This window comes from Pectinophora gossypiella, chromosome 4 (assembly GCF_024362695.1).
Source record: "Pectinophora gossypiella chromosome 4, ilPecGoss1.1, whole genome shotgun sequence".
NCBI lineage: Eukaryota > Metazoa > Arthropoda > Insecta > Lepidoptera > Gelechiidae > Pectinophora > Pectinophora gossypiella.
This window is the reverse complement of record NC_065407.1, coordinates 16,549,533-16,562,097: the sequence shown is the minus strand read 5'-3', so window position 1 is coordinate 16,562,097 and position 12,565 is coordinate 16,549,533. Positions and strand designations below refer to the sequence as shown.

Here is a 12,565-nt window from a genome sequence, read left to right as displayed (position 1 = left end):
CTCACGCTTTTACCATTGCACTTTTATCCTTTAAAGTCTGAGGTGTATAGAAAAGAATACCCCGTTTAAATTCAATCTCACCCTCGCAGGGTTTCGGGTCTTCTCATTTCTTAGGGCTCAGCAGCCTACCCCATTAGAGATTATGGTAATGAATTTAATCATCTCCCTAGCATTGTCCCGTTTTTTCACAGGGTCCACTTACCTAACCTGAAGATTTGACAGGTCCGGTTTTTTACAGAAGCGACTGCCTGTCTGACCCTCCAACCCGCGAATGGAAAACCAGCCCAATACAGGTTAGATCACGTAACTCCGAAAATGCATTTCTCGAGAATGTGGGTATCCTCAAGATGTTTTCCTTCACCGCTGAGCACGTGATAATCATTTATGATCCAAACATTAATTCGAAAACAAATTCGACAATCATTGGTTTAGGCCTGTGCTGGATTCGAACTTGCGACCTCAAAGTGAGAGGTAAGCGTTCTACCAACTGGGCTGCCACGGCTCTTATTACTTTATGGAATGAATTTACTTTTAATTATTTCTTTTTATTTTGGTGCAATAAAGTGTATTTGTAGAGGAGCTCGGTGGCGCAGCGGTAAACGCGCTCGGTCTGCGATAGTTGAAGTAAAGCAACTTTCGCAAAGGCCGGTCATAGGATGGGTGACCACAAAAAAAAAGTTTTCATCTCGAGCTCCTCCGTGCTTCGGAAGGCACGTTAAGCCGTTGGTCCCGGCTGCATTAGCAGTCGTTAATAACCATCAATCCGCACTGGGCCCGCGTGATGGTTTAAGGCCCGATCTCCCTATCCATCCATAGGGAAGGCCCGTGCCCCAGCAGTGGGGACGTTAATGGGCTGATGATGATGATGATGATGAAAGTGTATTTGTATGTATTATATTAATGAATAAACCTTACCGTGTCTGGATCCCGAGGGTGTTCGACGAAGGCTGAGAACTCGACGAGCCGCAGCTTGTGCGTGGCTATGGCTCGTCCCTCCCACGGCGGTGGCGGCGCCACGTCCGTGCCTCCAGCTACACCCACCCCGCCGACTGGGACGCCCTTGTACCCCGCGCCGGGGAACGGCTTCACACTGCAATTGGTGTAATGGGGTTGGTTAATAAATGCGAAAAAATAAGTAGGTATACCGCTCTGTTTATTAAGAACGTTACAGTAGAGTCATAAAAACACTGTGTGGTGTTTTTTCCTTTGTGAGAAAAGTGTTTCAATTCAGGGTTGTTTGAGGTAGTTTGACATTTGAAAATTTTGTTGCTTTATTAGAAAAAAATAAAATAAAATTAGATGAAATGCTTCGAAGTGTCTGAGTGAATCAATATTTTCTTTTTAAATGTCGGATGTCATCATTAACGTTCCCACTGCTGGGGCACGGGCCTTCCCTATGGATGGATAGGGAGATTGGGCCTTAAACCATCACGCGGGCCCAGTGCGGATTGATGGTTATTAACGACTGCTAATGCAGCCGGGACCAACGGCTTAACGTGCCTTCCGAAGCACGGAGGAATGTAGGATGTATTTCATAACAAACAATCAATTCGTTTTTGATGTGGCATACTGTACTGCCTCGGACGATAGTAATTACTTGGCTGAACAAATAAGTACCTATTAGATACTTTATAAAAAGTGCATTTTATCTTATCATTTTCACAAATAACATGCTAAGTGCATGTCTAAGTGTTTATTGTAAGCCGCTAAGCATTTAGTGTCATGAATTTGTGATGAAACTATTTAGAGACGCGAAAGTACTTTAACATTGTGTTGGTTACTGCAGGCTCAAAGGAGATAATATTAGAGTATGATACACTTAGAATATTAACACCGTTGGCTTAAACAGAGCGGATAGCGGAACGGAAGCGGTGGAGAGAGCGGATAAGATAGAACACGACGGAAATTTTTGAATTTTTGAAAAATGTCATGATGGTCCTGTTCGGAGAACGCGTGAGTCACGGGATTTGAATCCCGGCTTGTGCTTTAAACCACCATATTATATCACTTTGGAAAATACTGAGAATTATTTAGGACAGAAGAGGCAAGATGATTGGACACCTAATAAGACACAACGAATTTATTAAAAACATCATAGAAGAAAAGCTAGAAGGAAAAAGAGGAAGGGGAAGACCAAGAAGAGCTTACATGTACCAGATTAAAGAAAAGGTTAACGTCGTGTCTTATAGGGAAGTCAAGGAATTGGCCTTTGATAGACAGCTCTTAAATTGATAATGATGATGATGTGACTTTAAATCAGTAGGCTCTGCACGGTAACCGCGGAATTACGTATTTATCGAGGCCTTCGACCAATAGCCGTTTGACGTCCATCTACGTAGATATAATTCGTATCGTTTATAGGTCGAAACGCTCAATATAATTCGCGCCGCTACAGGTGTGATTTTAGTCTTCGTTTTATAAAGAAAACAATTTTTTCAAGAAAAAAAGTTAAGTTTAGTTACTAAATTAAGAATTAATGAATCAGGGAAATTTCTATTAATTAAGAAAAGTCTTGTTAGTTTAAAATCTAGAGAAACAAAAAAGCCGGACAATAATCCGAACAAATCGAGAAGGTATTTCTCCTCGCCCCACTGTCGCCCCGCTACACACTGTGATAGGGGCCGCGGTCCAACTTACTATAATGTACAGTATAATATACTTACTCTTGAGATGTGCCCGCTTGTAGTCCAGGCTGCCAAAATTGCTGGAAATTCAATTTACATTTCATTAGAATAAGGTTAACTAGCAGTAATATCTCTTTAGTAGGTTACAAGCAAAAAAGAGTAGATTTTTTTTTGCCCTGGTAATACTTTTCTCATTGGTCAGTCATATGATTGGTCCGTTCTGTATTAGTGTTGCCAATAACATTAAATGTACACATTGTAATATTTGTTTAAAAAGGCATGTACTACTTGGCCGGACAAACTGTAAGTGCTGAAAGCTCGTTCACATACATTTTCTACTCCTTTTTGCTATTACGAAGCCTCTATGTTAAGTGATAATAGCCCACTAATTTAGTTAGCCATTGCAACACACTTATTTTAGAAGCGTTATTTTTATTTAGTTGTTGACTACAATATCAAAAATACAGAAACGTCACCATTTTAAACATCGAATTCTAAATAATTGTTTCAAATTTAAATATTCGTTCGAAAAATTCTTTCTTCTATTTTTTTCATATTTAGCTGTATTTTGGTTGTTTATTTTTCATAATTCTATGTTGCCAGTTTTAATTGAAATAACATAAAATTTTTAGTAAGCATATTTTAATCATTTTTTGTTATTTCTCTATTATTTTTTTTTAATTTTCGTGCAATAGGTAACACGGCTGTACCACATATTGTACGGAGAGCATTTTTTCTGTACTGACTTAAAATGTTGTATGGAAATTAGGTACTTACTTAACAAAAACGTAACATCTAAAACTAAATTAAAATACACTAAGTGACATGAAGGTACAAGAATCCAAGAACGCAACGGTTCGATGACGAAATACTTAAGGCCGTGGTAAATATAAATATCAAACAGATTGAAAGTGTCAGTTGGTTTAAGACGAAAAAGAAACGCCCGAAATTATAAACTTTGGGAATTCTCTTCTTCGATCGCGTCGGCTGTGAGGTGGATAATTAAAAATAAAGTCATAAGATTAATTAAGAATTTAACTTTTTTAAATTGTACTTTTTTACGTATTGTTGCCTATATAATTATATCTATAACATAATTGCCTGCTAAACAATTTGCTCCAGAAATAACTGAGGCAACCCTATATTTTTAGAAGGCCTATTCAATTCGTGACAACGGGGGGGTTAAAAAAACCACATCGAAGCAATTCATCTAAAAAAGCAATATTGCGATTTGACATTTGCGCAATATAAAAGTAAGTGCGCAATGCACACATATATCGAATAGCAATATTGCTTTTTTAGAAGAATTGCTTCGATGTGGCGTTTTAACCCCTCTGATGACGTCTTGGTAGTCGATGACGTAGGGTTTGCTACGTCCTCGTAAAGTTACCTAACTTGAAGATTCAACAGGCCCGGTTTTTTACAGAAGCGACACATCACATTCTAGTCAGTATAAAAAAACGGCTCTCCAACAAATGGCCAGCGAAGCATCGAGTCATTCTCTGTGAACACATCATGCCATGTACCGTATGGTGGTACGCAGGGTGCGGCAGCCCGGCTACTATCTGAGCACTGGATAGGGCACTCATCGACTGCATTGCTTTTTCCTTCATCACACCCCCGTCCTAAGTACCATAGGGTATTTGTAAGTACCTGATGACTAGTAGCTTCAGGAGCCTATTTCTTAAAACTTACAATTGTAAATTACAAATTGCAAGTTCTCTGTTCTCTGGCTTTATATATAGCGTAAGTGCCTTTATGAAAAATCACATTCGGACGTGATTTTCTTCTAAAAAACCTCGAATTGGACACGCTAGTTTTATTCCCGGGAAAAACTGAGATTACAAAATTATATCTGTATTGAAATTAGCGTGTCTATTGTGACTTTTAGAATGTGATCTTTTTAAAAGGCGCTCGGTGCTTACGAGGTTTTCATTGTTTTTTTATGTATAGAGATATGTTCCTCTATACAAGTATTAACATTAACAGTTTACAAGCTCACGACTGTAAGTATCAGCCAGTGTAGTCAGGGGTACATCGCAAGATGAACTAAGTACCCACACCTCACCGAGCTTTCTATTAGACCAACGTGATAGGTGGTGAGCCGTATCGCCGTCGATAGTGGTCGAGCCAACTGTGTTAGTGAAAAGTGCACTTAAGATGAATTAATAACTCATTGGTGCAAGTTCGGTACCGAGGTTCGAGCCTGCGGTCCCCACTCGAGAAGCAAGCCGGTGAACCATAATATAACATAACATTTACAGCCTATATACGTCCCACTGCTGGGCACAGGCCTCCCCTCAATCAACCGGAGGGGGTATGGATCACTCCACGACGCTGCTCCACTGCGGGTTGGTAGAGGTGTTTTTACGGCTAATAGCCGGGACCAACGGCTTAACGTGCCCTCCGAAGCACGGAATCATCTTACTTTTTCGGACAATCAGGTGATTCAAGCCTAAAAAGTCCTTACCAAACAAAGGACAGTCTCACAAAGTGATTTCGACAATGTCCCCACCGGGAATCGAACCCGGACCAGATCGTGAGCCTAACGCTCTAACCACCAGACCACGGAGGCTGTGTGGCCGGTGAACCACAGGTAAGATATATTTTTAAGCGTTTATATGAACTTAAACTACTTACCACTTTCAGTTTGGCCTGTATCTCGCGTAGTTTCCGCCTAGCTAACACTTGTATGTGTGATGACACCTGTTTCCGTGTGCGAGTTTTGCCAGTTCTTAGTTTTATGTATCTTGCTATCAACTCGTTCCTTCCTGTAATAAAGAAAAAAATCCACCTTTACACTTGTTTAGATATCATTAAATAAAGCGTGTAATATTCCTACTGGCATTTCTTTAAACAGATACCCTATTTACAAGTAACGTCACATGATTAGAGTGACATATCTCTCTTTTTCTTTCGTACTAAGCTGTAGACCGTTCGTTAGTGCGAAAAAGACATATCTATCGTTTCTTTCGCGCTAGGCAATATACTATATCTCTGTCCCGCTGTCATTCTAATCATGTTACATTAAATATAGTCTTAAACATAACTCAAGATAGTTTAAAATATTACAAAATTGCATTTTGAATCTGAAAGCTTAATCCATAGGGTCAAAGATCTTCAAAACAGACAATGTTTTCTAAGTTTCATCACTAATTTAAGAGCCTTGCTCTTGTCGGTGTAGCATTCTCCATGCTACTTTTTAGGGAAAAATAGTGTAGTGGTTTCCCTCTTGCCTTCCGCCCCGCAGTACTTTGTTTGACGCGAGTGGGATAGCGCTTAGATGAATTTACGGAAAAGGGACAATCTCTGAAAAAAACATGGAAATGTTATGACTGCTTGAATGTTACTCGTCGTAACCGTAATGACAATACGCCTATACAGATGGGGAAACAACAAGTTCTGAACATGTCGGCCATGTCTTGCGATGAGAACATCGATGTCGAGGATGTTGATACATCAGCCTCAGCTACGGTCAGCCCTTCAATAAATAAATGTGACGACAAATGTGACCATAAAAAAATTTGCTTTGATGATTTTGCCAAATTGTTAGATCTCAAACTAAATAAAATCGAATCATCCATAACAATAAAACTTAAAACCGAAATTAACCAAGCTATAGAAAAAATTAAACAGGATTTTACTAAAACCACAGATTTTTTGCAAGCGGAGCAGAAAGATATGAATAAAAAGTTAAAAGAAGCAGATGATAGAGTGAAAACATTAGAGGCAGAATGCTCCACACTTTCATTGCAACTTGCAAAGATGGGAGGGCGTTTGCAGACTCTCGAAAAGAATTCACGCAGCTGTAACGTGGAGATACATGCAGTTCCTGAAAATAAACAAGAAAATCTCTTAAAGATACTACAAAATCTATGCACTGCAACTGGGACTACAATACTCGACAAGGATATCTGTTGCATCAGACGAGTGGCCAAGATGGACTCCTCAACTGACCGCCCGAAAAATATTTTGGTGACCCTGACTTCGCAAAGACTTCGAGATGACCTAATCTCGTCATGTAAAAAGTTTAATAAGGAACATGCAGACCCTCTAAACTCTACGCTATTGGGAGTCCCTGGTAATAGAAGCAATATATATGTCGTGGAACATCTATCGCCTGAGCTCAAGAAACTTCACTCGGCGACCCGTACGGCTGCAAAGAAAAAGGAATACAAATATGTATGGATTAAGCATGGCTCTCTCTATGTAAGAAAATATGACGACAGTACTCCAATACTCATTAAAACCCATAACTGTCTAAGTAAATTAGAATAAGTTAATTGCCTCTGATACTTTAAAACCTTAATAATTAATTATGTTAATATATAATTCCTACTTAACATTAACTTGCATAACAATGGTTGTCAAAACTAAAGAGTTAAATATTGCATTTCTTAATGCACAATCTTTAAATACTGGTAGAGATGAACTGGTGAGGAGTATGAAAATATACAGCCCGGATATACTAGCAGTTACTGAAACCCGTATAATGAATGAGGCTCAGGCAGAAGGTCTTGGTTTGGATGGGTATCGTATCTTGTATAAATCTCGCGGCACAGGTAAGAAGCGTGAAGGGGGCGGTGTTGGCTTCTATATAAGGGATTTATTCTGCGCAAAACACATTCCTCTTCCATCAGGTGACCTTGAACAGCTCTGGTATGAGATACGGCTGAACAGGTTTAGGATTGCTTTTGGAGTTGTATATAGGCCTCCAAAATATAGTTTTAATAAATTTATAGATCAACTTAGTGACAGTTTATCAAATATTTTCCCGCGGTACGATCTTTTATTTCTGACAGGAGACATTAACGCCAATTTATTGGATCCGACAGGTGACAATCAAAAGGATTTCCTGGACTTACTCAGCAACTGTAACCTCCATTGTGTGGTATCTGAGGCGACTCGAATCACATCTACCACTCGATCTCTTATTGACGTAATTTGCTGTAATAAAACCCTTCAAGCTAAAAAAGTACAGGTCATACATAATGATGATCTAAGTGACCACTCCTTCGTGTTAGCGCAATTTCCTATAAAGATTCCTAGATATGCCTCAAGAATCGTAACTTATAGGCCTTTTAACAATTTCGATGCTGACACATATCAATTGGCATCTTCAGTTACACCGTGGGAACTAGTTTCGTCTTATGATACAGTAGATGAAATGGTGCAATGCTTTAATCGTCTTATTTTAGGACTATTTGATCATTATGTTCCTGAACGTACTAAAGCCTTTAAATCGCCTCCTACGCCATGGGTAACAGATAGCTTAAAAGCCTTGATGATAGATAGGGATAAAGCTTGCTCCCGAGCTAAGATATCAAACAGTGAAGAAGATAGAAAGATGTATAAATCCTTGCGTAATATGGTAACGAGTATTACTCGAAGCGAAAAACAGCATTTTTTCACCAACAATGTTAATAATAATATTAAAAATCCACGTAGAATGTGGCATGAGGTTAATAGAGCTTTGGGTATCAATAAGCCAAATACTTTACCAACTAATATACAGGATCCTAATATAATTAATAAAGCGTTTTTGGACACAATTGCTCCCTCCAATAACACTTCACAAAACCAACATAGAGTTGATTTTCAGGACAGGATAAACGACCAATCATTCAGTTTTTCTCAGTGTACCTCAGAAGAAATTAGCAAACTAATTTTCTCAATATCCTCTAATGCGGCAGGGTATGACAAAATTTCAATGAAAATGATTAAAATGACATTACCGTACTCGTTGACTGCAATTGTTAAAATTATAAATAAATCACTTCAAGATGGTCAATTCCCTAATGACTGGAAAACTGCTTTAATTAAACCGATTCCTAAAAAATCTTCTGTTGCAACTGTTGCAGATTTAAGACCAATCGGTTTATTACCAGCTTTATCAAAAATTTTAGAAAAGGCTGTAAACATAAGATTAACTAAGTTTCTTGAGCGTAACCATGTTATACCTGAGCAACAGTCTGGTTTCCGCAAGCAGCACAGTGCCACAACGACTTTATTGAGTGTTATAGATGACATCTTAACAGCATCAAACAATAACCAAGCCAGTTTACTCGTTTTACTGGACTACAGTCGCGCATTTGACTGTTTGAACAGGAACACTCTCCTGAGTAAGCTACAATACTATGGTTGTGATAGTACAACTTGTGCTTGGTTTAAAAGCTACTTTGAGGGGCGAACACAGATAGTTGAATGCGTGAACCAATCTGGAAAAATGGTACAATCGTATCCTTTAGAGGTAACTCGAGGTGTTGTACAGGGTTCGATTCTTGGACCAACTCTGTACTCAATATACACCTCTGACTTTTTAAGTTGCATCGAATTTGGAACGGCTCATATGTATGCTGACGACACACAAATGGTTGCGCATGTAGACATTGATGGTAATAAAGTTAGGGAGGCTGTAGATTTGCTGAATAGAGATTTACTTTCGGTGGCACAGTGGTCTAAATGTAACGATCTTATACTAAATGCAAGTAAATGCTCTTATATTATCCTGGGTACGCGACATCAGGTTGAGTTTGTTAGAGGGGTTTGTCCTCCTATATTAGTAAATAAACAACCAATCGGAGAATCCAAAGTTGTGCGCAATTTGGGCCTGTTAATAGATAATCATCTAAATTTCAAAAAGCATATAGATTCTAAGGTAGGTAAATGTTACTCGGCCCTTAAGCAATTATATAAATTAAGACCCTTTTTGAGTACAGCTGTAAGACAGAGATTAATTGATGCTCTAGTTTTATCTCACCTAGACTATTTGGATATTGTCTATGGACCTTGTCTACAAAAACAAACTATGAATAAAATTCAACGTATCCAGAATTCCTGCATTCGATTTTGCCATACAGTACCGCCCCGCTCGCATATAACTCCATTTTTAAATACCTATAACATATTGAATATGTCATGTAGGCGTACTTTGAAAATTAATACCTTCACTTTTTCCGTCAGGAAATCCTCCGTACCTATATACTTAGCAAAAAAGCTGGTCTGGAATGATAGATTGGAGAATAACACTCGGTCTAGATCGATGCGCTATCCTATATTGCACGTATCTCCAAGTCCACGGTTGGTATTTTTTAGGGGAAGTTTTCGCTTTGCAGCTTCAAAATGCTGGAATGACCTTCCTCCTCCGCTAAAAACTATGAAGTCACTCCATTCTTTTAAAATAAGGTGTAAACAGTGGCTACTGGAGGTTCAAAAAACCTCAAGCAATTGGAAATAACAACCTGGTTTCCCCGAAAAGTACTTTCGTTTATTCCTCGCCAGTTGGTCGACCAAATTGCAGCATGGCTTATATTTGTGTTTTTGCCTAAATTTTAATTTCAATAGTGTTTTTGTTTTGGTAAAATGTTCTCGCGGCGTCCAGTGTAGCGACTCAGTTGGTTATACAGGGGGTGACTGAAAAGCAGCAGCAATGCTGAGGCTCCTCCTTTTCGGCCACAACTGATAATGTGTTACATGTAATTAGGTTTAAGCAATTTTGTAAAATATTTGTGGTTGAATAAACTTCTTTTTATTTATTTTATTTATTTATTTATTTATTTAGAGTAGAATATTTCAATGCCGTACTAGGACTCCTGTCTTCCGCCTTTGAATAGTTCTGAGGTTACAGTCCCTGTGACTCGGCCCTTCCGTCCTGCATTGCCGTACCGATGGCTCTCATCTCCGCCTCTCCAACCGTTGAGGTCTTCACCCGTATCCCTGGGCAAGGGTTCTGTTTCTAAGTTTTCATATTTATATTTCTGATCTGTGCTTTCATGAGAAACATACATAGTATAAGATCACCCAATATTGTGACCTACCCCAATACTGCCTACAGAATTACACTTAGGTACTACAATCCTGACGCACCAATAAATCCCACATTCATCAGATATGTATTTTTTTTAAATAGTAAATGTAATTAAGTTTATTTTGTACCTACACCCCGCGCGGAAGTGGCGCTGCAAATAAAAGAGAATGGCGGCCGCCAATTGACATAACCCGACGAATATTTCGCATAGCTGTAAGAGAACAAACGTGCAGCACAATGCAATGTTCAGCCTAACTGGCGATCCGTTATGAAACAATTTTCAAAATATTTTGCATAGCTATTTTCAATCATTGAAACTGCAATCTGCCTGGAATGCACCAACCGGCGAACGCTCGATCCGATCCGAATTTTGCAAATGGTTAAGCGAATAATATTTAAATTAATAAATTTATATTTTGATTTGTTCGCTTTGGTATGGCATATGGCGGGTTAACATAATTTATTGGTGTAAAGGTAAAGTAAAAGCTTCAGTACGATCTACTCTAAACCGGCGTGCATATGTGAAACGATTGGTGAAAGAGAAGTGGGTCAGGATCGAAACAAATGGAATTTAATGAAAAAAAATTAATTAAAATATTAAGTATATATATATATATATTTTTATTGATTGATTGTGTAATTGAATGGAGTCTCTGCTTACCCCGGCGGGAAATAGCAACTAACTTAATTATTTTTTGGTAACTTTCTTCAAATCTTCACTTCAAAACTATTGGTGTTTAAAATACCTAGGTAGATGCGGTGAATGTGTCCTTGTTTTCTTAATATTCTACTGTCTCTGTGAGGTGTCATAATATTTGACTCACCTACATTTTATTGTTATAACTTTTTTCTCATATAAGTGACATTGTATGTCTTGTGTTGAGAAATAAATATTCTTTAAACCTAAAACTAATTGAATGGAGTCTCTGCTTACCCCGGCGGGAAATAGCAACTAACTTAATTATTTTTTGGTAACTTTCGCTTCTTATACTCTCGTAAAAGTCTTCACGCATGCTTGCCCGTTTAGAGTACTTTCGACTTAGTATTGAAGTAGTAAACTCAACACATTATAGACGGCGATACGGCTCACCACCTATCAGGTTGGTGTAACAGAAAGCTTAGTTCTTCTTCTTTGCGAGTCGATGGCGATCGAAACTAAATTTTTGCTGACCAATAATTGGCCACGCTTACGGCATTGTCAGTGGCTTCGTAAAGGTCTTTAATAGTGCAGGTGTTAGGGCACTTAGGACAGCACAAAAGGTGAGCCATAGTTTGTGGTGATACTCCACACTCGCAATCATCGCAACCATCAACCAGGTATCCCCACCTGCAGAGATTGATCTTGAAATGTAAGTACTTCTGACTACCACATTGGGATATAGTCGTCAGCTTATGTTATTTTACAAAGAAAATGAGACAAACAACCAGAAATCACGTAGTGACATCAGTTACAAAACTGTTGATAGTTGAACTAGAATGTAAACGAGGCATCAAACACGTCGACATCTAAACTTGACAGTACCTCGTTGCTACAACAGTCGACACAAAATGTTCGTCAAAGCGAAGGCGACTTTAACGGACCAAAGTAAATTGAAATCTCATTGAATCCCGGGAATGCGATGCGACGAGCGAGGCTGGTGCGAATTTAATTAACCCTTGCATGCCCGTTGAGGCAAACGCGTACTACCCACACCTACATACCCGAATAACCGATAGATTGACTGGTCCCGACATTTTATCGATTGACATCCTTAATATCGTTACCGATCGGAACGGACTAGAAGGATGACCGAACTTCTAAATTCAAATTCAAATTTATTTATTTCGTAATAATTACATCCAAATTCAAAAGAGACTTATTAATACTACCATTATAGACACCACCTATCACGTTGGTGTAGTAGAAAGCTCGGTGACGTGTGAGTACTTAGTTCATCTAGCGATGTATGTACCTTTGTTTTTGATGATAAATCGGCTGCAGCTGAAAATCAGCGCCATAATCTAGCTACAGCAGCATAATTATAACTCAATTGTTAATTACTACCACTAAACAATGTGTAAATATGTATTTTTTGCCGAATAAATATTTTCTTTCTTTCATTGCCTACCCCAATTGAAATATACTTACTTATAT

At 38.6% G+C, this 12,565-nt stretch overlaps 2 protein-coding genes across 4 annotated transcripts in view; both read right to left on the bottom strand.

The window, feature by feature from the left end:
- Positions 1-12,565, bottom strand: part of LOC126382366 (lysosomal acid glucosylceramidase-like) — a 251,263-nt gene that overhangs the window by 30,142 nt on the left and 208,556 nt on the right. The gene's annotated exons all lie outside the window — the stretch shown is intronic.
- LOC126382379 (protein scalloped) overlaps positions 1-12,565 on the bottom strand; it is a 152,213-nt gene that overhangs the window by 8,027 nt on the left and 131,621 nt on the right. Inside the window, exons 5-8 of one of the 2 annotated variants that reach the window (XM_050032214.1) lie at positions 5,265-5,395; positions 4,151-4,249; positions 2,664-2,704; positions 916-1,090 (exon numbers count right to left, since the gene is read on the bottom strand). In XM_050032214.1, coding sequence (XP_049888171.1) covers positions 916-1,090; positions 2,664-2,704; positions 4,151-4,249; positions 5,265-5,395 — 446 coding nt within the window. The remainder of the gene's footprint in view (positions 1-915; positions 1,091-2,663; positions 2,705-4,150; positions 4,250-5,264; positions 5,396-12,565) is intronic. The other variant, XM_050032215.1, reaches the window with a different exon arrangement.